General features: G+C 50.1%; 1 protein-coding gene across 1 annotated transcript in view; it reads left to right on the top strand.

Annotated features, from left to right (window-relative positions):
- The window catches only part of LOC123764827 (F-box only protein 25), a 121,120-nt gene extending 98,433 nt beyond the window's left edge, over positions 1–22,687 (top strand). The window contains exons 6-7 of the mRNA XM_045753019.2: positions 3,091–3,260; positions 15,140–22,687. Coding sequence (XP_045608975.1) covers positions 3,091–3,260; positions 15,140–15,344 — 375 coding nt within the window. The 3' untranslated portion in view covers positions 15,345–22,687. The remainder of the gene's footprint in view (positions 1–3,090; positions 3,261–15,139) is intronic.
- The last annotated feature ends 538 nt before the right edge of the window (positions 22,688–23,225 follow it).

Raw genomic sequence — 23,225 nt, 5'->3', positions numbered from 1 at the left:
GTGGTGTGAGCGGCCTTTGCAGCTTACCTCCTGCGTGACCCGGATTATGCCTCGGAAATGGATCCGTCCGAATTCAGGTTTGGGACTTCGTTCCCTTTCTGGCTCCGTTACGAGGTTCCGGAGTGAACGGCAATGAACGAGGTTCCGAGGTTCCGGCAATGAACCCCCGCGGTTCATTGCCTGAACCGCGGGGGTTCGATGTGGTCCTTGTCTCTTTGGGGTTGGTCGCTTCGGGTGACTCGTCTGCTGAGTTCTCGGGGTTTGGCTCTCCTGGCGGTTCACGTACGGGGCGTGTGCAACGTCTTGGCCGACGCCCTGTCTCACTTCGTTCCCCTCTCCACGGAGTGGACGGTCAACGACGAGTCCTTCCGTTGGCTTTGCCAGACGTTCAGGTGCCCTGAGGTGGACCTCTTCGCGTCGGCGTGGTTGCGGCGTCTTCCCGTTTATGCGGCGCCCTTCCCCGATCGCGAGGCCATCGGGGTCGATGCCTTTTGGCTAGACTGGTCGAGGTGGGGGTTCCTTTACCTCTTTCCCCCAGTTCGGCTGTTGTTCCAGGTCCTGACTCGCTTACAGACTTACCAGAGGAGAGTTGTCCTTCTGGCCCCTTGGTGGCCGGCCCAGCCTTGGTTTCAGGCGCCGGTTGCTCGGTGTCCGAACCCGAGGGTTTTCTCGCGGCTCCGCCTATTTCAGCAGATCGGGCCGGTACGTCACGTGGCTGGTTCGATCTTCTCCTCGAGTCTTCACGTGTGGTTTTTTTTTACTCGAGTCTATCATCATCTCTATGGTGATCAGGTGGCCTCCTTGTTGGTGTCCCACCAGAGGGCTTCTTCTCGGCGGCAGTATGAAGTTTCCTGGCGGTCCTTCTGTTTCTTTTTGCGTCTTCGTCGTGTTAGTTCCTTGTCTGTTCGGGTGGTCTTGTCCTTCCTCTCGTGGTTGTTTCAGGACCGTCATCTTATGCCTAACACTGTCGCCTCGTATCGTGCGGCGGTGGCGGAGCCGCTTCAGCTTGCTTTCGGTATCGATGTTACGTCTGCGCCGTTTTGCAAGCTGTCTCGTGCATTGTTTCACCTCCGGCCTGCTCATGCGTCGCCTGAGCCGTCCTGGTGTTTGGACAGAGTGCTCTCTTTCCTTTCATCTCCTCGTTTTGTTGTAGCCCCTTCGGTCCAGGATTGTTTTTCCAAGGCACTTTTCTTGTTGGCTTTGGCCTCTGGGGGTCGGGTAGGGGAGCTTCATGCTCTCCTCCGGTGCAGGGGTTTCTGCTCTTTTGGTCGTGGTGATTGTTTTGTCCGTTTGCAGCCGTCTCCTTCTTTTCTGGCGAAGAATGAGACTGCTGCGTTCCGGAGGGGTCTATGGGTGGTTGATTATTGGTTGGTCAGGCTGGGGGTGCATCATGTTTTGTGTCCGGTTGCGGCGCTTCGCCATTATTTGTGCGCCATGGCTTCTGTGTCCGGGGTATGCGCTGTGGGTTGATCCGGTTTCCCTTCTTCCCTGTTCGCGGGTTTGTGTCTCCCAGGTCGTCCGCAGGGTTATTAAGTCCAGCCAGCCTGCGGTCTATCCCTGTGCCCATGACGTTCATAAGTTCGCGGCTCTTGCTGCCGTCTTTGGGAATATGTCTTGGTCTGATATTCGGGCGCGGGGATTTTGGCGGTCGAACAGGGTCCTGGCTGCTCGTTACCTTGTGAATGTCCCTGGACCCCGTCGAGCCTGTGTTGCTTTGGGTCGGCGGTTGCAGCCAGTTGTCTCGGCTTCGAGTTGAGGAGTGAGCGACGACCGCCTCCCGGGTAAGTCCCTATTTTCTGTCTGTGGGTAGTTAGCTCTTGGGAGCCGACGGGGCTTCCCCCAGAAAACCAGCGTTGAATGTAATGAAACACCATTTTCTGGGTGAGTCCTGGAGGCTCCCCGGCATCCCTCCCTCCCTCTGGTCGGCGGTTTTTCGCGTTTTTGACATCCTGCCTCAAGAGTTGAGGTGTGGGTAGCCGGCGTGGAGGGTCTGGGGCTCCCCCTTCCCCCTCCCGGGGAGGGGGGAGCTGCGCAGACAGCGGCGCGGCGGTGTGTGACGTCACACTAGTTTGCTTTTTTTCGGTTGGGGAGTTCTATCCACTAGTTCGGCTTTTGGTAGCAATTTTAACCAGAATAGGGGTTTGTTTTGAGGCGCTTACCTTTCTGGGTGCCTGTTCCGGTCGATGGCAGGCATAGAATGCTTCCAACCACACAGGGGCTTCTATAGGCCATTGCTCCCCTTGCCTCTCTGAGGGGGCCCGGTTCTGGCCGTGGTCCCCGGTAGGCCTAAGAACTCCATACACATGACTGATGCCAGAGTCTGACATTAGCATATCAGCCTGGGATAGCTCCAGGGAGCCTCCGGGACTCACTCAGAAAATGGCGTTTCATTACATTCAACGCCGTTTTTTTTCAAACATGCACTATTCTTCAAACATACATGGGTAATTCCACCAGTGGTCGTTTCAAACCTGGAATATAATGGGGGCGTACTTCACTGGCGGCACTTTTCAACATAAACACATATCTGTTTGACTCACCAGTATGCATATCATTTAAGGTCCAAATAGGTCTGCTGTATCTAATAGGCCAAGTTGCCTAACAAGCCATGTTTTCATGAAATATTGTATTAAAAAAAATTAGGTAATGATAAAGCTTTCCATTACATTATATACGAGTTTAATTGTTTTTAATTTGTCAAAACAAACATCAAAATTTGATCAAACCTAATCTACCTAACTTTACATATCCTAACATAACTAAATCAGTAATCCATGTTCCTAATAGTGTACGATATATTAATACTATAAGGAAGCAACTCATTTAAAAGGAAATATTTGAAAATGAAAATTGATCTGCCTGTTAGGCAAATTGGGCCTTGTTTACTAGGCCAAATACTGTGGTTCTGGCTTTTAGGTACGAGAGGTTCATTACTTACATTGAGGGTTCAACTTTGTATGGAGTTGCAGCTTTGCAGATGTCAGCAGAAAGAGATTCATTACTTATTTCAATGTAGAATGCATTTAAGATCAGTTGTAATGAAAATATCAAGCTGGTAAATTTTGAAAACTAAAGCATTATTGTTTTCAGGCGGCTGGTGAAGCATATAGTCTGATGGGTAAAGTAAGCGAAGAAAAGCGTATTTGGCGCCTGCTATGCCGGTTTCACTGGACACCAGCCCAAATACAACACATTATTCAGATGCATAAAGAACTCCAAGTTCAGAAGAATTGGCGACGGGTATATGATAGACTAAGAAGGTACGTGACACTTGACAATGAGTATGTAACTAAGAGAGTGACCCTTGGCAGCAGGCATATCAGAGCTAGATGGAGAGCCACAATTTGCAACACTTGGTCAACTTTGTAATTACTTAAGTGAGTAATTAATACAGGATGAGAGCTATGCTCGTGGTGTTCTGTCTTTCCAGCACTCTGTGTCATATAACGCTTTGAATAGGCATTATTTGACAACCTTAGCATATAACGCTTAGGTTAGTGGCTTTCATCATTCTAGAACTGAAGTGGTGGGTTGCTGGGTCCTCTGGGCTGGCTCCCCCCCCCCCCTTCTTGGGAGGGTGGAGTAGTGCTAATGAGCAGGGGGCTTGCTGGATGACACGTTGCTTTTTTGTTTTCTTTCTGGGGGAGTTCTTTTGCTTTTTTGAGGACGTAGCTCACAATTTTCAACCAGATAGTGGTCTGCATTGATTCGCCTACCTTTCTGGGTGCCTTCCCTGGTAGATGGCAAAATATAACATACTTTAAATGTAAAGTGCTCATAGACCATTACTCTCTGCACCTCTCTGATGGGGCCAGGTTCTGGCTCTGGTATCCAGTAGGCAACAAGAATTTTGCGACTGATGACCCCAACAAATATAGCACTACTTATTTTAGTAGGATAGCTTCAGGGAGCCTCCGTGGCTCACCCAGAAACTTTCATTACATTTCATTACATTCAACGCTGGTTTTTCTTGGGTGAAGCCCGGTTGGTTTCCTGGAGCTATCCAGACTGATATGGATATGTATAACTTTCTGGCATCAATGTGCATGGAGTTCTTCATGGGGAACCAGAACCTGGCCCTCTCAGAGAGGCACGAGGAGCAGTGGCCGCTCTTGAGTGGCGAGAAACATCTGCCGTTCTGCAGGTTTACCTTGAGGGGTGAGTTTGAGCACCTTAATGTGTGCTTGTTCACCCTTGTGCTTTCTCGGAATGTTGGCCTTGTGCACCTGCACGTGCTGGTTCCTTCCCTTTCAGTGTCCTTGTTTGCAGGGGATTTGCGTGCCTGTGGGCATTTAGCTTTGATCTTGCGCTTCTTTTCCCTTCTCGAGCTGTCTTCTGTCTGGCTTGAGGAGGATGTGGAGGTGTTGAATGCCAGGCCTTCGTTTGGGGTGCTGTCCTCGGTGGATCAGGCATCGGCCACACTGTTGAAGCGCTTTGCGCTTATCCTGAAGGAGGCAGTGTCTTTGCTTCTCACCTTGCATGCCATCAGTCTGTGCTCGCCCTATCCTTGGAATCTGCTTAGGCCGTGGCTCTTAGGTTTTCATCTCCATTTTGTCCGTTGCTGTTTGCAGAGGCTGCTGTCATGCAGTTTCTTCAGGCGGCTTCGTCTAGTTGTTGTCCTATGTCGGACTTGTTGGTTGTCTGGGGCGGCCATTCTCGGCCTTCTCGGAAAGGTTGTTCCAGGGCTCGGGGTTTCGCTAGTTGAGGTGGGCCATTGGTGTCAGCTTCTGAGCTGACGTTGCCTTCGGAGCCGATGTCATCTTGCCGGTGCAGTAATCGCTGTTCGACGGTTGGCTTCTCATAAAGGGCGTTTGCTCTTTAGCGGTTTGCCCCCGTTGATGGGCGATGGGGGGAGGGGGAGGAGGTTTGCTCTGTTTGCTCGAGCTTGGTCCCACGATTTGTGGGTGTTTTCGGTCGTGTCATCCGGCTTGTATGGGCGTTAGGAAGCTCCTCCTCCTTCAGGGGGTTCGAAGCTGGTGGGGCAGGCTTCTTCTTCTTCCCCTGCGCTTCGTCAGGTCATCTTGGAGTGGGTGGTCGTGGGCGTGGTCGAAACGACCCCATCCCTCAGGTGGGTTTCCCATCTGTTTCCAGTGCTGAAACACGATTCTGCGGATATTAGGTTCATTCTGGACTTGTCCTGTCTGAACCCCTGGATTCCTTGCCCCCTCCTTTCGGATGACTACTCTGTCTCAGATCCGACTTCTGTTGGAGCCTGGTGCCTGGATGGTGTCCTTGGACCTCCAGGATGCATATTGGCACGTTCCTATTCATATGGGGTTCAGGGATTGGTTTGTTACATTGGTTAGGTTTCGTGGTGGGGGTTGCCAGGCTTACCGCTTTCGTTGCCTTCTTTTTGGCTTGAATCTGGCACCTCGTGTATTCACGCCTCTTACCTAGGTCGTGGTGATCTGTCTGCGCCTGCTAGGGGTTCGGGTCCTGGCCTACCTCAAAGACTGGCTAGTGTGGACTCCCAGTCGGTCCGCTTGTCTGCTCCCCAGGGATGTGGTTCTTTCCCAGCTCACTGGGTTTGGGTTCCTAGGGAACTGGAGGAAGTCCCATCTGGTTCCGTCCCAGGTTCGAACCTGGCTGGGTCTTGTTTGGGACTCTTGGACCACTTCCATATCTCTCCCTCCGGAGGCATTGCTGTGACTGCAGTCCCACTTTTGGTTGTTTCTGGGAGGGTCCCTGATCACTCAGCGGTTGCTTGAGTAGTTGTGCGTAAGTCTGAACTTCACCGTGCTGGTTTATCTACTGGGTTGGGTTTAGCTTCGCCCAAGTCTTTTGGCTTCGCCCTTCGCTTTGTGTCTTCTTCGAGGACGCCCCCTTCCACTTCTCTCGCGATCGCTGGGTTCATCTTCTGGGGGCCTTGCTTTGGTTGCTGTGTCGCTGGCATCCTCTTTGCGGTTTTTGGGGTTCATTGCCTTGGTGCCTATCCGAACCTTAACTCGATGTGTTCACAGACACGCTGTCTCTCGGCTGGGGCTTTGTGACCAGTGCTCACCAGGCCGGCCAGGGGTGTTGGGGTCCGTCCTTCTGTCAAGCTCACTGCACGGTGTGGGAGTTCATGGCGGTTTGACTTTCGCTTCGGAGTGTTCGGGGTCGCTCGAGATTCGACCCTCCGGCTCCATTCGGATTGTTCTCCGGTGGTTCATTACCTGAACCGTGGGGGTTCTCTTTGGTCCTTGCCTCTTTGGGACTGGTCGCTTTGAGTAGCTCATCTGCTGGGTTTGGCTTGAGTGGCCGGCACTGTCTTGGTTCCAGGTGCTGCTTTCTCGATGTGTGAACCTAGTGCATTTCCCACAGCTCCGCCTCTTCCAGCAGGTAAGACCAGGCCGGGTACACAGCTGGTTTGGTCTTCTCTGCTTTTTGCGTCTGGTCTTTTTGACGTGTGTTTATCACCATTTGTTTGGTGATCAGGTGGCTTTGTTGAAGGTGTCCCACCGGAGAGCTTCGTTTCGGTGATAGTTTGACATTTCCTGGCATTCTTTCTGCCTTTTTCTCTCTCTTCGAAGATTGTCTTCTGTTTCGGATTGGGTTGTCTTGTCCTTTCTGTCTTGGCTCCTTCAGGGCCATCTTTTTATGCCAACTACTGTTGCCTCATATCATGTGGCGCTGGTGAAGCCACTGTAGCCAGTGGCTACAGTGGCTCTGTAGCCACTGTAGCTGGGGTTGTTCGGGGTTGATGTCACTTCTGCCTCGTTCCGTAAGCTATCTCATGCTTTGTTTCACCTTCGGCCTGTTCATGTGCTGCCTGAGCCATCCTGGTCCTTGGACAGGGTGCTCTCCTGTCTCTCTTCTCCTCAGTTCCTGGTGGCCTCTTCAGTTCAAGATTGTTTTTCCAAGGCTCTATTTCTGTTGGCATTGGCTTCTCGGAGGTCAGTGAGCTTCATGCTCTGCTCCAGTACAGGGGGTTTCTGCTCCTTCGGTCCTGGTAGTCGGTTTGTTCGGTTACAGCTTTGTCTTTCTTTTCTGGCGAAGAACAAGGCGGCTGCTTTCTGGAGTTGTGTTGTGTCCGGTTGCGGCTCTTCACCGTTGCCTGTGTGCCTCGGCTTCAGTGGCTGAAGATGTGCTTTGGGTTGATCTGCTTTCATCGTTCACTGTTCTGAGGCTCGGGGTCTCCCAGGTCGTCTGCAGGGTTATTAAGTCTAGCCAGCCTGCTGTCTGTCCTCGGCTTCGGCCACCCTGAGCCCATGATGTTCAGAAGTTTGCTGTTTTGGCTGCCGTCTTCGGCTCCATGTCTTGGGCTGCTCTTCAGGTGTGGGGATTTTGGAGGTTGAACAGGGTCCTGGCCCCCTCGATCATTGGTCAACATTCCTGGGCCTGGGCATCTGTGTGTGGCTTTGGGTCACAGGTTGCAGCCAGATGTCTCGCCTTCGAGTTGAGGGGCATGTGGCGGCCACCTCCTGGGTATGTCCCTCTTTTCCTTGTCTTTGGTTATGTAGCTCCAGGGAGCTGAAGGGGCTCCCAGCAAAAAGCCAGAGTTGAATGTAATGAAACGGCATTTTCTGGGTGAGCCTTGGAAGTTCCCAGGCACCCTCCCACCCTTCGACCTGTGGTTTTCTCGTTGTTTTGATGCTTAGCCTCCAAACTGGAGTTGCTGGGTAGACGGCACGGGGGAGGGGGGGTCCGGGGTTCCCCTTTTCCCCTCCCGGGGGAGAGATGGAGACGTATGGACGCTTGCGATGCGACGGCGTGGTGTGATGTTTGCTTGTTTCCCCTGGGAATTGAGGGAGTTCTACCTCTCTGTTCTGCTTTCGTTTGCATTTTTCTTACCTTGTGGGGTCTGTTTTGTTATGTCTACCTTTCTGGGTGCCTAACCCTGGTCGATGGCAGATAAGGATAACCCCTAACCACGGGGGGATTTTTCCAGGGACATTGCTCCCTGCACCTCTCTGAGGGGGGCCCAGGTTCTGGCTTGTGGTCCCTGGTAGGCTGAACTCCATAGACTAAAGTCCTGGTCTAATGTATCACATATTAGCCCAATAGCTCCAGGAAGCCTCCGGGGCTCACCCAGAAAATGGCGTTTCATTACATTCAACGCTGGTTTTCTGGGGGCTCCCCGGAGCTATCCCAGGCTGATATGCTAATGTCAGACTTTGGCATCAGTCATGTGTATGGAGTTCTTAGGCCTACCGGGGACCACGGCCAGAACCGGGCCTCCTCAGAGAGGCAAGGGGAGCAATGGCCTATAGAAGCCCCCGTGTGGTTGGAAGCATTCTATGTCTGCCATCGACTGGAACAGGCACCCAGAAAGGTAAGCGCCTCAAAACAAACCCCTATTCTGGTTAAAATTGCTACCAAAAGCCGAACTAGTGGATAGAACTCCCCAACCGAAAAAAAGCAAACTAGTGTGACGTCACACACCGCCGCGCCGCTGTCTGCGCAGCTCCTCCCTCCCCGGGAGGGGGAAGGGGGAGCCCCAGACCCCCCACGCCGGCTACCCACACCTCAGTTCTTGAGGCTGATGCTATAGGCGATGGTCATGTGCTCTGGCTCCGGTGTCGCTACTACACTGTGCTTTGCGTGTGGTGTTGGTTTTGTGGGTGCGAGAGCCAGGAGTTACCTTCAGTACTCGGGCTGCATGTGCCTAGGGCTGCCTTCCCTAGGTGCCCTGTAAGTACTGCCCTTGGGGCTTGGGGCCACCTTCCACAGGCTCCTCGGGGTCTGCCTCTGCTGGTCCGTTTTACCTTTCGGTTTTTCGGCCGCCTGTTGGGCTCTTGGGTGTTCTGTTCTCCCTTGTTACCGGCAGGTAAGAGGCAGTTTGCACTGGTAGGGGCGCAGGGTGCTGCTCAGCTTGTATTTCCCGACATCGCGGCCGGCTCTGTTCCTTGGGGTTCGCTGTCCTCTTGCGGGGTTTTGTTTTTCTTTTTGTTTTTGCCTGGGGGGGGGGGGGTTCTGTCGTTTTATTCAGTTTGTTTTTGCCCTTCCACTGTTCTCCTCGGTGGCGCCCCCTGCTAGGTCCCCGTGAGTGTACACGTCCCTGGGGTTCAGCTTTAGAAGTTTGCTTGGTAGTTTTGGGTGCCGGTTTGCAGCACCCTGCCTGGGACTACCTGAGCGCGAGTCCTCTTAAAGTAAATGCTCAGGACCCTGGGAATCCCCTAGGGGGCGCGTGGGTCCGATGGATGTGACCCCGGAGTCCCCACTCGCTGTGTGCGAGTTTGTGGGTTGCTCAGTCCCCTTGTCTCAGGGTGACCCCTCATTGCTTTTGCCTCTGCCACACTGCCTGTTGGGTCGGTGATACTTTCGACCCTGAGTCCTGTGAGTGTTGCTGCTTGCTTGTGACTCAATTTACCCAATCCTCTGATGATTCTGTTCAGGTACAGGCGGCGCGTGCATTGCAGTCTAGGTTTCGTCTGTTGCAACGCGTTCGGTTGGTTGCTCACCCGGATGCCCCAGGGCTGCCCCGCTTTGCTTTTCGAGACCCGGACTTGAGGGTGGGGGTCGCTTCGATCCTGGGTTCAGTCTGCACCTCCTCGTCCTTCCCCTTCTGTTCGTTCTGGTCCCTCCCCCCCTGCTTCCGGCCCCAAAGCGTCTGAGGGTTTCGGGGTCAGAGCAGGGGTTACTTGATCTTGAGACTCGGGCAGCTTCGGGGGGTGCCCCTTCTGGGGGGGGGGGGGCAGAGGCATTCGAGTCTTGTCTCCTGGCCGAAGCTTCTGGGTCTGACCAGTGGGCCCCCCTTCCTCCAGCTTTTCCGGCTGCTCCGTCCTTGTTTTGTGGGGTCGGGGCTTGGGGGGAGGACTTGGCCTCGGGTCCTGTGGTGAAGGACCTCGAGGCTGGGGAGGGGCTGACTTGGGGGCCTTGGGCCCCGCTAGACCCCGCCTGGGTTTTTCTTCCCTCTGAGCGGGGCTTATTGTTACAAGGAGTGGGTTTTCTTTTCCCCCCTCTGCGTACGAGTTGGATTTGGTGTCGGCCCCTCCTCGGGTTCGGTTCCGTGTTCCCCCGGGTACGTCGGTTCCGTCCTTCCGGAGGTTTTCGGCTTATCGCATCCAACCTGGTGTGGTGTGAGCAGCCTTTACAGCTTACCTCCTGCGTGACCCGGATTATGCCTCGGAAATGGATCCGTCCGAATTCAGGTTTGGGACTTCGTTCCCTTTCTGGCTCCGTTACGAGGTTCCAGAGTCGTCCTGGCTAGCAGACTGCCCCTTGTTTGTTCTGGATTCCTGGCAGTCCTTCTGTCGTTCCCGCACGCTGGAGTGGCGGGAAGCTTCCACGGTGCTTCAGGTTTTCCTGAGGGGCAAGCTTGAGTACCTGAATGAGTGCTTGTTTGCCCCTGCCCTTCCCCGCGATGTGGGCGTTATTCAGCTCCATGTTCAGGTTCCCTCCCTTTCGGCGGCACTCGTTGCGGAGGACTTGCGCGCCCGGGGCCTTTTGGCTTCGGCCTTGCAGTTCTTTTCCCTCCTGGAGCTGTCTTCGGATTGGCTCGTGGAGGATGTGAGGACGCTTGGGTCCATCCCGGGGTCCGGCACCTTGTCCTCGGCTGCGCGTTCGTTGGCTGCCTTGTTGAAGCTGTTCACACCGATTTTGCGGGGTACGGTTTCCCTGTTTTATGCTTCCCGTCTTGCGTGTCGGCAGGCGGTGCTGGGTTCCTCCGTGGAATCTGTTTGGGCTCTGGCTCTTAGGCGTTCTTCACCTTTTTGTCCTCTTCTGTTTGAGGAGTCGGCCGTGGCGCAGTTTATTCAGGCTGCGTCGGCGGCTTGTCGTCCGATGTCGGACTTGTTGGTTTTCCGGGGGTCCCGGGGTGGGTCTTCCTGGAAAGGTCGTGCCAGGGCTCGGGGTTCCTCTCGTCGTGGTAGGCCTCTGGTGTCAGGTTCGGGGTTGGCTCCTCCTGCGGACCCTCCCTCGTCTGGTCGGCGCGGTGTTCGCGCTGTGCGGGGTTCTGGGTCTCGTAAGGGTCGCCGGCCCTTTCGCGGTTTGCCCCCTTGACGGGGCGATGGGGGGGCGGCTTGCACTGTTCACCCGCGCCTGTTCCCACGATTCGTGGGCCTTTCAGGTCGTGTCTCGCGGCCTGCGGTGACGTTGGGTGGCCTTTGGGGGGTCGGGGCTGGCAGGGCAGGTTTCTTCCCCTGCGTTCTGTCGAGTTGTCTTGGAGTGGGTACGCTTGGGCATCGTCGAAACGACGTCGTCCCTCAGATGGGTTTCTGAACCCCTGGGTTCATTGCCCCTCCTTTCGGATGACTACGCTGTCTCAGGTTCGGCTCCTCTTGGAGCCAGGAGCTTGGATGGTGTCCCTGGACCTCCGGGACGCTTATTGGCATGTCCCGATTCATCCACGGTTCAGGGACTGGCTCGGTTTTGTTGTGGGGCATCTGAGTTACCGCTTTCGTTGTCTCCCGTTCGGGTTGAACCTGGCACCTAGCGTGTTTATGCGCCTTACATGGGTTGTGGTGGCTCGTTTGCGTCTCCTAGGTGTTCGGGTGTTGGCCTACCTCGACGACTGGCTGGTTTGGGCTCCCAGCCGGTCAGCTTGCTTGCTAGCCAGGGATTTGGTTCTTTCCCAGCTCGCTGGGTTCGGGTTCTTGGTGAACTGGAGGAAGTCCCATCTGGTTCCCTCTCAGGTTCGGACTTGCCTGGGTCTCGTTTGGGACTTTCGAACCGCCTCCTTGTCTCTCCCTCCGGAGTCTCTCCTGCGGCTGCGGTCCTGCCTTCGTCTGTTTCTGGAGGGCCCTCGGGTCACCCGGCAGTTGCTCGAGGGGCTGTGCGGGAGCCTGAACTTCGCGATGGTGGTCTACCCGCCGGGTCGGGTTTGGCTTCGACGGCTGTTCTGGTTCCTTCGGGATTCCCCCTTCCGCCTCTCTCGCGATCGCAGAGTTCGACCCCCGGGGGCCTTGTGTCGGTTGCTGCGTCACCGGCTTCCTCTTCAGGTTTTTCGGGGTTCAGTGCCTTGGCGCCTACCTGAGCCCTCGCTCGATGTGTACACGGATGCGTCGTCTCTCAGCTGGGGTTTTGTGACCAGTGTTCACCAGGCTGGCCAGGGGCGTTGGGATCCGTCTTTCCGTCGAGCTCATAGCACAGTGCGGGAGTTCGCGGCAGTGTGGTTTGCTCTGGGGAGGATTCGGGTGGCCCGCAGATCGACGATTCGGCTCCATTCGGACTGCTCTCCGGTGGTTCATAGCCTGAACCGCGGGGGTGCGATGTGGTCCTTGTCTCTTTGGGGTTGGTCGCTTCGGGTGACTCGTCTGCTGAGTTCTCGGGGTTTGGCTCTCCTGGCGGTTCACGTACGGGGCGTGTCCAACGTCTTGGTCGACGCCCTGTCTCGCTTCGTTCCCCGCTCCACGGAGTGGATGGTCTATGACGAGTCCTTCCGTTGGCTTTGCCAGACGTTCGGGCGCCCTGAGGTGGACCTCTTCGCGTCGGCGTGGTCGCGGCGTCTTCCCGTTTATTCGGCGCCCTTCCCCGATCGCGAGGCCGTCAAGGTCGATGCCTTTCGGCTAGACTGGTCAAGGTGGGGGTTCCTGTATCTCTTTCCCCTGGTTCGGCTAGTGCTCCAGGTCCTGACTCGCTTAGAGACTTACCAGGGGAGAGTTGTCCTTCTGGTCCCTTGGTGGCCGGCCCAGCCTTGGTTTCAGGCGCTGGTTGCTCGGTGTCCGAACCCGAGGGTTTTCCCACGGCTCCGCCTCTTTCAGCAGATCGGGCCGGTACGTCACGTGGCTGGTTCGATCTTCTCCTCGAGTCTTCGCGTATGTTTTTTTTTACTCGAGTCTATCATCATCTCTATGGTGATCAGGTGGCCTCCTTGTTGGTGTCCCACCTGAGGGCTTCTTCTCGGCGGCAGTATGAAGTTTCCTGGCGGTCCTTCCGTTTCTTTTTGCGTCTTCGTCGTGTTAGTTCCTTGTCTGTTCAGGTGGTCTTGTCCTTCCTCTCGTGGTTGTTTCAGGACCGTCATCTTATGCCTAACACTGTCGCTTCGTATCGTGCGGCGCTAGCGGAGCCGCTTCAGCTTGCTTTCGGTATCGATGTTACGTCTGCGCCGTTTCGCAAGCTGTCTCGTGCATTGTTTCACCTCCAGCCTGCTCATGTGTCGCCTGAGCCGTCCTGGTCTTTGGACAGAGTGCTCGCTTTCCTTTCGTCTCCTCGTTTCGTTGTGGCCCCTTCGGTCCAGGATTGTTTTTCCAAGGCACTTTTCTTGTTGGCTTTGGCCTCTGGGGGTCGGGTAGGGGAGCTTCATGCTCTCCTCCGGCGCAGGGGTTTCTGCTCTTTTGGTCGTGGTGATTGTTTTGTTCGTTTGCAGCCGTCTCCTTTTCTGGCGAAGAATGAGACTGTTGCGTTCCGGAGGGGTCCATGGGTGGTTGATGCTTGGTTGGTCAGGCCGGGGGTGCATCATGTTTTGTGTCCGGTTGCGGTGCTTCGCCGTTATTTGCGCGCCACAGCTTCTGTGTCCGGGGACGCGCTGTGGGTTGATCCGGTTTCCCTTCTTCACTGTTCGCGGGTTCGGGTCTCCCAGGTCGTCCGCAGGGTTATTAAGTCCAGCCAGCCTGCGGTCTATCCCCGTGCCCATGACGTTCGTAAGTTCGCGGCTCTTGCTGCCTTCTTTGGGAATATGTCTTGGTCTGATATTCAGGCGCGGGGATTTTGGCGGTCGAACAGGGTCCTGGCTGCTTGTTACCTTGTGAATGTCCCTGGACCCCGTCGGGCCTGTGTTGCTTTGGGTCAGCGGTTGCAGCCAGTTGTCTCGGCTTCGAGTTGAGGAGTGAGCGACGACCGCCTCCCGGGTAAGTCCCTCTTTTTTCCGTATGTGGGTAGTTAGCTCCGGGGAGCCGACGGGGCTCCCCCCAGAAAACCAGCGTTGAATGTAATGAAACGCCATTTTCTGGGTGAGTCCCGGAGGCTCCCCGGTATCCCTCCCTCCCTCTGGTCGGCGGTTTTTCGCGTTTTTGACATCCAGCCTCAAGAACTGAGGTGTGGGTAGCCAGCGTGGGGGGTCTGGGGCTCCCCCTTCCCCACTCCCGGGGAGGGGGGAGCTGCGCAGACAGCGGCGCGGCGGTATGTGACGTCACACTAGTTTGCTTGTTTTCGGTTGGGGAGTTCTATCCACTAGTTCGGCTTTTGGTAGCAATTTTAACCAGAATAGGGGTTTGTTTTGAGGCGCTTTCCTTTCTGGGTGCCTGTTCCGGTCGATGGCAGACATAGAATGCTACCAACCACATGGGGGGCTTCTACAGGCCATTGCTCCCCTTGCCTCTCTGAGGGGGCCCAGTTCTGGCCATGGTTCCCGGTAGGCCTAAGAACTCCATACACATGACTGATGCCAAAGTCTGACATTAGCATATCAGCCTGGGATAGCTCCGGGGAGCCTCCGGGACTCACCCAGAAAATGGTGTTTCATTACTTTCAACGCTGGTTTTTTGCTACTAACTCTTGTGCTGATATTCGGGCTCAATATTGATGCTTTATTACAATTTTGGTGGCACATCGTCTGGTTAATGCACCTATGTCGTGCCAAGCATGCGTGGTGTTGAGTCGAGTTACCTGTCTCTTGGTTTTGATCTTGTGCTAATCTCTCCCTGGCATTCCCCCCCTTTTCTTTTGTTTTCTGTGGTGAGATAGCAATAGGGAGCCGCTTCACAGCCCTCCAAGAAACTAAGCATTCATTGTAGTGAAACACCTCTTTATGGTAGGTCCAAGGTGGCTCCCTGGGCCCTTCTTTCCATTCAGGAGCTTCAGTTCACTTTGATTTCTGCTTAAGACTAAAGATGGTCCATCTCCTGGGCCACTAGCTCCTGGTGCTGCTACTTGGTGGCGGGGAGGCGGATCTAGTGATGGAACTACCTAACTGCTGAGTCTCTCATTCTGTTTCATTTATCTTTGCCTTGCTGTTGTCTATTTTGCCTTGCTCTATCTTTCTGGTGGCCACTTACTTGGTTAGTGATCTAGTATTTTTTGCTCTCTGTGCATCTGTGAGGGGGAGCAGACCTTTGAGAGCCTCTGGTCTCCAGCAGGCTCTCAAAGACTCACAAGGGCCTGGTACAGTTTGATAGGTGTGTGGAGCTATTCAGAGCAGCTAGCAACAGGGCGCCACCTTGGGCTCACTGGAAAGAAGCATTACATTACATTGAATGCAGAGTTTTTGTTCAGATGCACTTTGATTGCTTAAAGTATTAGTTTTTAAATGTAGAGATTCATGGAATGTTTACCTCAACAGGACCTATGGACTGCGGGAGGAGTATGCAGAAAAACTTTGCCTTTGTCGGAATTGTAGCTGTATGTTCTGGGAGTCTTATGGGCATCCTTGTCGCACCGACACAGACCCCACCACCCCAATTGAAGATCACCTCAACGAGGTCAAGTCGGATATTATCTACATTTCCATAACACCCCAACAGTTTCTTAAATATTTTCATCTGTAGAGTACATTTTGTGTTGTGATAGATAATATAAAATAGATGTTATTTCTAGTTTTGTTACTTGCATAGTCAGAGATAAGAAAATGCTTATCAGCACTTTATCCAGGATTGTAGAAAGAACAACATTGTTTGCAGCTAAGATTTTTCTACTGTATAATGGTCATTAAGACATAATGATCGCACAAATTATTAGCGGATAAGGAATATTTAGAGAGTTTCATATATAATCTAGTGGGTGTTTTTTTATATCATAATACAAAATTCATGAATGTTTAACAATTCATGAAACAAGAGTTCAGTTAAAAGGAAATGAAAAATATATTTATCTAGGGTGAGAATATGATATTAGACATTACAATATTATGAAATCCAAGAAATAATTGTGATAACAGAATGGGAGGAGGACAGTTTGGTTTGCGTCTCGTGTCATTGCACTTCTGACACGAGAAATGTTCTTCTTTGGTTACGTAGACTACAGCACACCATACTGTGCTCTGCCACACACAGTAGCTACACACACTACAGCACACCATACTGTGCTCTGCCACACACAGTAGCTACACACACTACAGTGCACCATACTGTGCTCTGCCACACACAGTAGCTACACACACTACAGTGCACCATACTGTGCTCTGCCACACACAGTAGCTACACACACTACAGTGCACCATACTGTGCTCTGCCACACACAGTAGCTACACACACTACAGTGCACCATACTGTGCTCTGCCACACACAGTAGCTACACACACTACAGTGCACCATACTGTGCTCTGTCACACACAGTAGCTACACACACTACAGTGCACCATACTGTGCTCTGCCACACACAGTAGCTACACACACTACAGTGCACCATACTGTGCTCTGCCACACACAGTAGCTACACACACTACAGCACACCATACTGTGCTCTGCCACACACAGTAGCTACACACACTACAGTGCACCATACTGTGCTCTGCCACACACAGTAGCTACACACACTACAGTGCACCATACTGTGCTCTGCCACACACAGTAGCTACACACACTACAGTGCACCATACTGTGCTCTGCCACACACAGTTGCTACACACACTACAATGCACCATACTGTGCTCTGCCACACACAGTTGCTACACACACTACAGTGCACCATATTGTGCTCTGCTACACACACTACAGTGCACCATATTGTGCTCTGCCACACACACTACAGTGCACCATACTGTGCTCTGCTACACACACTACAGTGCACCATATTGTGCTCTGCCACACACAATAGCTACACACACTACAGTGCACCATATTGTGCTCTGCCACACACACTACAGTGCACCATATTGTGCTCTGCCCCACACACTACAGTGCACCATACTGTGCTCTGCCACACACACTACAGTGCACCATACTGTGCTCTGCCCACACACAATAGCTACACACACTACAGTGCATCATACTGTGCTCTGCTACACACTACAGTGCACCATATTGTGCTCTGCCACACACACTACAGTGCACCATACTGTGCTCTGCCCACACACAATAGCTACACACACTACAGTGCATCATACTGTGCTCTGCTACACACACTACAGTACACCATATTGTGCTCTGCTACACACACTACAGTGCACCATATTGTGCTCTGCTACACACACTACAGTGCAGCATATTGTGCTCTGCCATACACACTACAGTGCACCATACTGTGCTCTGCTACACACACTGCAGTGCACCATATTGTGCTCTGCCACACACACTACAGTGCACCATACTGTGCTCTGCCCACACACAATAGCTACACACACTACAGTGCACCATATTGTGCTCTGCTACACACACTACAGTGCACCATACTGTGCTCTGCCACACACACTACAGTGCACCATACTGTTCTCTGCCACACACACTACAGTGTACCATACTGTGCTCTGCCACACACACTACAGTGTACCATACTGTGCTCTGCCACACACACTACAGTGCACCATACTGTGCTCTGCCCACACACAATAGCTACACACACTACAGTGCATCATACTGTGCTCTGCTACACACACTACAGTGCAAAATACTGTGTTCTGCCCACACACAATAGCTACACACACTACAGTGCATCATACTGTGCTCTGCCACACACAATAGCTACACACACTACAGTGCACCATATTGTGCTCTGCCACACACACTACAGTGCACCATACTGTGCTCTGCCCACACACAATAGCTACACACACTACAGTGCATCATACTGTGCTCTGCTACACACACTACAGTGCACCATACTGTGCTCTGCCCACACACACTACAGTGCATCATACTGTGCTCTGCCACACACTACAGTGCACCATACTGTGCTCTGCTACACACACTACAGTGCACCATACTGTGCTCTGCCCACACACAATAGCTACATACACTACAGTGCACCATATTGTGCTCTGCCACACACACTACAGTGCACCATACTGTGCTCTGCTACACACACTACAGTGCACCATACTGTGCTCTGCTACACACACTACAGTGCACCATACTGTGCTCTGCCCACACACAATAGCTACACACACTACAGTGCACCATATTGTGCTCTGCCACACACACTACTGTGCACCATACTGTGCTCTGCCACACAATAGCTACACAGGCTGCAGTATAGTATACTGCAGCTAACTTACTCGCTAACTAACTCGCACTTTAGCTAACTTACCTTGTGATTACCTTGCAAGGATTTCGGGGCTCAATGCCCCTGCGGCTTGGTCCTTGACGAGGCCACCTGGTCGAGGACCTGCAACACGGACTGCAGCACACACTTGCATGCTGTGCTGCACACTATGGCTACACAGACTGCAGCACACACTTGCATGCTGTGCTGCACACTATGGCTACACAGACTGCAGCACACACGTACTCTACCACATATTTTGTAGATTTATACTGCAGTTCAAATGTGAATATTTTCCCTTTTTTCGTTTCTTGTGTCTTTTGATAACACACTTAAGATTTCCTTTGTTTCCTTTCTTTATTTATATGAGAAGAATGTATATTTGGCTTTATTTTGCTGTGATAACTTCTTTTCCTTGATAAGATGGTTGTTACTCTTACATCTAAGGTATGGTTAATTGCCAGGTTGGCTTGACTGCCTCTCTATGCCATTTGGCTTTGAATGTCAAGGAAAATTACTTTTATCTATTTATTTATATACAGTATATACAAGAAGGTACATTGGGTTTATGAGAGTACACAGCATTGATGTTTTTACACTCTTGGAAAGCCACTAACACGCAAAGCGTTTCAGGCAGGTCCTTAATCAAACGGATAATTTTAAGTAGGTAATTTGTAGCAAAATTTTAAGAATGTTAACATTGCAAGAACATTTGAAGAAAATTAATAGGTACATTGTACACAGAAATCACAATAGCGTGATGTATCAAATGAACAAATAGTAGCTCAGTCGATTAAGGCAGCGTCTGGGATGATCTCGGACGTCGGTTCGAATCCTCGTCACTGCTCTTGTGGATTTGTTCAGGTACATTGTAGTAAAATTTGAGGATTATCAACAGATACATTGTTGCATCGTTTGAGGATTATTAACACTATTAGCATTGCCCGTGATAATTAACATTATTAGAGTTTCCCATGAACACACAACCACACTACAATGTTTATACTCTTTTACAGCTTTCTCACCTCAATTTTCATGCTACGTCATTCAATTTGGTATCAAAGTGTTTGCAATAGAATGCTGTAAAGGGATACTTGCACATAAGAACATGAGGCTCACTTTTCTATACTTTTGGCGAAAGCTCAATAACTTTTCTTCTTTCACTGCTTTTTTCATGAATTGGCTCTGTTCTTGATCATTATCCATCTGGAAGTCAATGTGCAGTGTTTATAAAGCTGGTAATAAAGAAAATAAGCATCCTGACCCCGCACACATGGCAGGGTAAGGATGTTTGTTTTTGAACGCCTACCTTTCTGGGTACCTAACCTGGTTGATGGTAGACATACACTGCTCCCAATTAAATGGGGGTGTTTAGGCCATTGCTCCTCATGCCTCTCTGAAGGGGCCAGGTTCTGGCGCTGGTCCACTGTAGGCCTAGAACTCCATGGATTGACTGTTGCCACGGTCTAATATATACACATCAGCTCGGTATAGCTCCGGGGAGTCTCCGGGGAGCCTCCGGGGAGCCTCCGTGTCTCACCCAGAAAATGGCGTTTCATTACATTCCACACTGGTTTTTTTATTCATTTGTTATTTTTCTTTTACTTCTTCAATATTTGTTAGCTTCTCTTTTATTATTAAGTATTTACCACTTCACACCTTTAAATAACTGTTTTTTTTTTACATTATTTTAAGTTTTTCCTGAAACCCTTTGCATAATAGTGACTTTATTAGTTTCTGTAACTCATCCCCACAATTAAACAATACTCATGTTCTTGGTACACACATTGCTTTGAATATTTTTGTTTATATTATTTTGATATTTTGAATTGTTTTGTTGATATTTGTAAATTTAACCTAGTGACAGAAAGCTTGGATTTGCAATCGATGTTATCATGGACTGTGTTAGAGAAGATTTTGTATCTGGAAAGGGCTTTCAGTGTAACAAAAATATCAAACACCCATGAGATTATGGTTGTATTGGTGACCAGGTATATTTTATCACTTTCATATCAGTGTATGGAAACGTGTACGTATGAATGTCGGACTATAGTATATTTTGAGGTTTTGTTGATATGCAGGCGATGAGTCACAATAACGTGGCTAAAGTATGTTGACCAGACCACACACTAGAAGGTGAAGGGACGGCGACGTTTTGGTCCATCCTGGACCATTCTCAAGTAAATTGTACTTGAGAACAATCGACTTGAGAATGGTCCAGGACAGACCGAAACGTTGTCGTCCCTTCACCTTCTAGTGTGTGGTCTGGGTCAACATACTTTTGTTGATATGTTTGGCACAATGTCAAATGAGCTAACTGCTTGTTGAGTGAGGTGGGTGTGTGTGTGTGTGTGTGTGTGTGTGTGTGTGTGTGTGTGTTTCACCTATTTGTGTCTGCAGGATTGAGCATTGACTCTTGGATCTCGTGTGTATGTGTGTAATTACCTAAGTGTAATTACCTAAGTGTAGTTACAGGATGAGAGCTACGCTCGTGGTGTCCCATCTTCCCAGCACTCTTTGTCATATAACGCTTTGAAACTACTGACGGTCTTGGCCTCCACCACCTTCTCACTTAACTTGTTCCAACAGTCTACCACTCTATTTGCGAAGGTGAATTTTCTTATATTTCTTCGGCATCTGTGTTTAGCTAGTTTAAATCTATGACCTCTTGTTCTTGAAGTGCCAGGTCTCAGGAAATCTTCCTTGTCGATTTTATCAATTCCTGTTACTACTTTGTATGTAGTGACCATATCACCTCTTTTTCTTCTGTCTTCTAGTTTTGGCATGTTTAATGCTTCTAACCTCTCCTCGTAGCTCTTACCCTTCAGTTCTGGGAGCCACTTAGTAGCATGTCTTTGTACCTTTTCCAGTTTGTTGATGTGCTTCTTAAGATATGGGCACCACACAACAGCTGCATATTCTAGCTTTGGCCTAACAAAAGTCATGAACAATTTCTTTAGTATATCGCCATCCATGTATTTAAATGCAATTCTGAAGTTAGAAAGCATAGCATAGGCTCCTTGCACAATATTCTTTATGTGGTCCTCAGGTGATAGTTTTCTATCTAGAACCACCCCTAGATCTCTTTCTAGAGTGTTCTCTAGAGTGTTCTAGAGTTCTCTTTCTCTAGAGTGTGTGTGTGTGTGTGTGTGTGTGTGTGTGTGTGTGTGTGTGTGTGTGTGTGTGTGTGTGTGTGTGTGTGTGTGCGTGTGCGTGCTTGCTTGCCAGCTCGAGTCTGGATGTGTATGTGTGTGACCGAGTCACGATTTCAGGGCAGCCTACCCGGTGGTTGGTTATTAAAGGTGTTGTAATGATTTAACTATTATGACTTTTTATTGTACAAACATGAGCGTATGTTCTCGTACAGTGAGTACTAGTGAACATGACGTTGAAGTTGTTATTAAGTATACCCTTAGAGGGTAGTAAGTGTTTATTGTTCTGCACAGTTGGCAATGACCTAATGTTACATCTGGGTTGTTTTTAGTGACCTCTCTTGACTGGTCAGAGGTACAGAGGAAAGGTTAGGTCATTATTCTCATATTAATAGTGTATCACATTTACTTGATTTGTACATTTTTGTGATTTTAAGTGACTTTATATTTGTCCATGTGCAGACTTAGTTGTTTACCAAGCCATTTTGTGGATTAACTTTTTTTCAGTAATTACTGACTTTGCCAGTCCTTAGGGACTTAATTTTTGAGAGCGTGTCCCAGTGGCTTTTAAGTTTGTTAAGGTCTCAACCCGTCCTCTTAAAAATAATGTCACTTTTGGCTCGTATGCGCGCTGTGGCCAAATTTGGATGTAATTTGAAATGAAATTGACTCACAAAAGTGACGTACTGTTCCGTTTTCTGTTTGAGGTGTCCGGCCTCCTCGGACACGCTAGGAGAAGAAACTTTCAATTCACGTTTTTCATAATGTTTTGAAACTTTATGAGAATTTCCTGCCCACCTAACCTATCAGAGGACTCTTAACTCACTGTTGTTGAAAAAAAAAATCCCAAATTTATTTTCAATTCTTTTTCATTTTCAAATTACGTCCACTTTCGGCCATACGGGCAAACGGCCAAAAGCGACGTTATTTTTAAGAGGACAGGTTGAAGGTCTAGTGACTTTAAGTTGCACAGTATGAGAATTTCCTGCCCACCTAACCTATCAGAGGACTCTTAACTCACTGTTGTTGAAAAAAAAAATCCCAAATTTATTTTCAATTCTTTTTCATTTTCAAATTACGTCCACTTTCGGCCATACGGGCAAACGGCCAAAAGCGACGTTATTTTTAAGAGGACAGGTTGAAGGTCTAGTGACTTTAAGTTGCACAGTACTAGATACTCTAGCAATGTCGAGAGAGAGACTTTAATATTGATAGTCCTTAGGGACTTTAAAGTTGGATAAAGTTAAATTGAGTACAACTTAAACATGTTACCTTAGATGCACTCTAACTGCATTACTAGTGTTCCAATATTCATATGTTTTATGTAAACCAAGCCTGTGACTAGTTACTGTGACAGCATCTAGTTAAACCTAATGCACCAATGTTGTTGAGTTTTGGGTACCTTAAGCTTCACCTCTTTAACTTAGTAGCATCTAGCTTCAGTGACAAGTGCTTATTAACTTTAATGTGTTTGTAAATAATATTTGTAAATATTTTGTGTTGTGTGACAAGTTCACCCAAGTAAACTGGTGGTTCTTTTACCATAGAGTTTCTATATCCCTAGACTAGTTAACTGAGTTGTGATAATTGAGGCCAGGTGTGCCTAATATTGAGGAAGAGGGAGTCTACACCACTGGCATTGCTTAGGTTCATAACACTTGGGCAAGATACCTTGTAATTAACTGTAAAAACCATGTGGAAAATCCTTTCTCATACAGCATGTGGTGGACCCCCACACTTGGTAGCAGCATTCTAGATCTTGTGCTAACACCAGAAGAGGGCATGATACTGTACCACCATACAGTATTTTAAGGTGGACTACAAATATAGAAACTGCAGGGGGTTTGGGCAAAATATGACTCATCGCAGTTTTCAGTAATTGGCACATTTTCGGTATAAAAAGTAGTAATTTGAAAATGAAAATAGGTGCAGAGAGTCAGAATTCGGCACAAAAATCACGCTCAGGAGTCAAATTTCCGACATTTCAAATATTTTGAAAACTGCAGGGGGTTTGAGCAAAATATAACCCATCGCTGTTTTCAGTAATTGGCATATTTTCGGTATAAATAGAAATAATTT

The sequence above is a fragment of the Procambarus clarkii genome, chromosome 48 (genome assembly GCF_040958095.1).
Source record: "Procambarus clarkii isolate CNS0578487 chromosome 48, FALCON_Pclarkii_2.0, whole genome shotgun sequence".
Lineage (NCBI taxonomy): Eukaryota > Metazoa > Arthropoda > Malacostraca > Decapoda > Cambaridae > Procambarus > Procambarus clarkii.
Note: the sequence above shows the minus strand (reverse complement) of the source record. Positions and strands in the feature narration are given on the sequence as shown.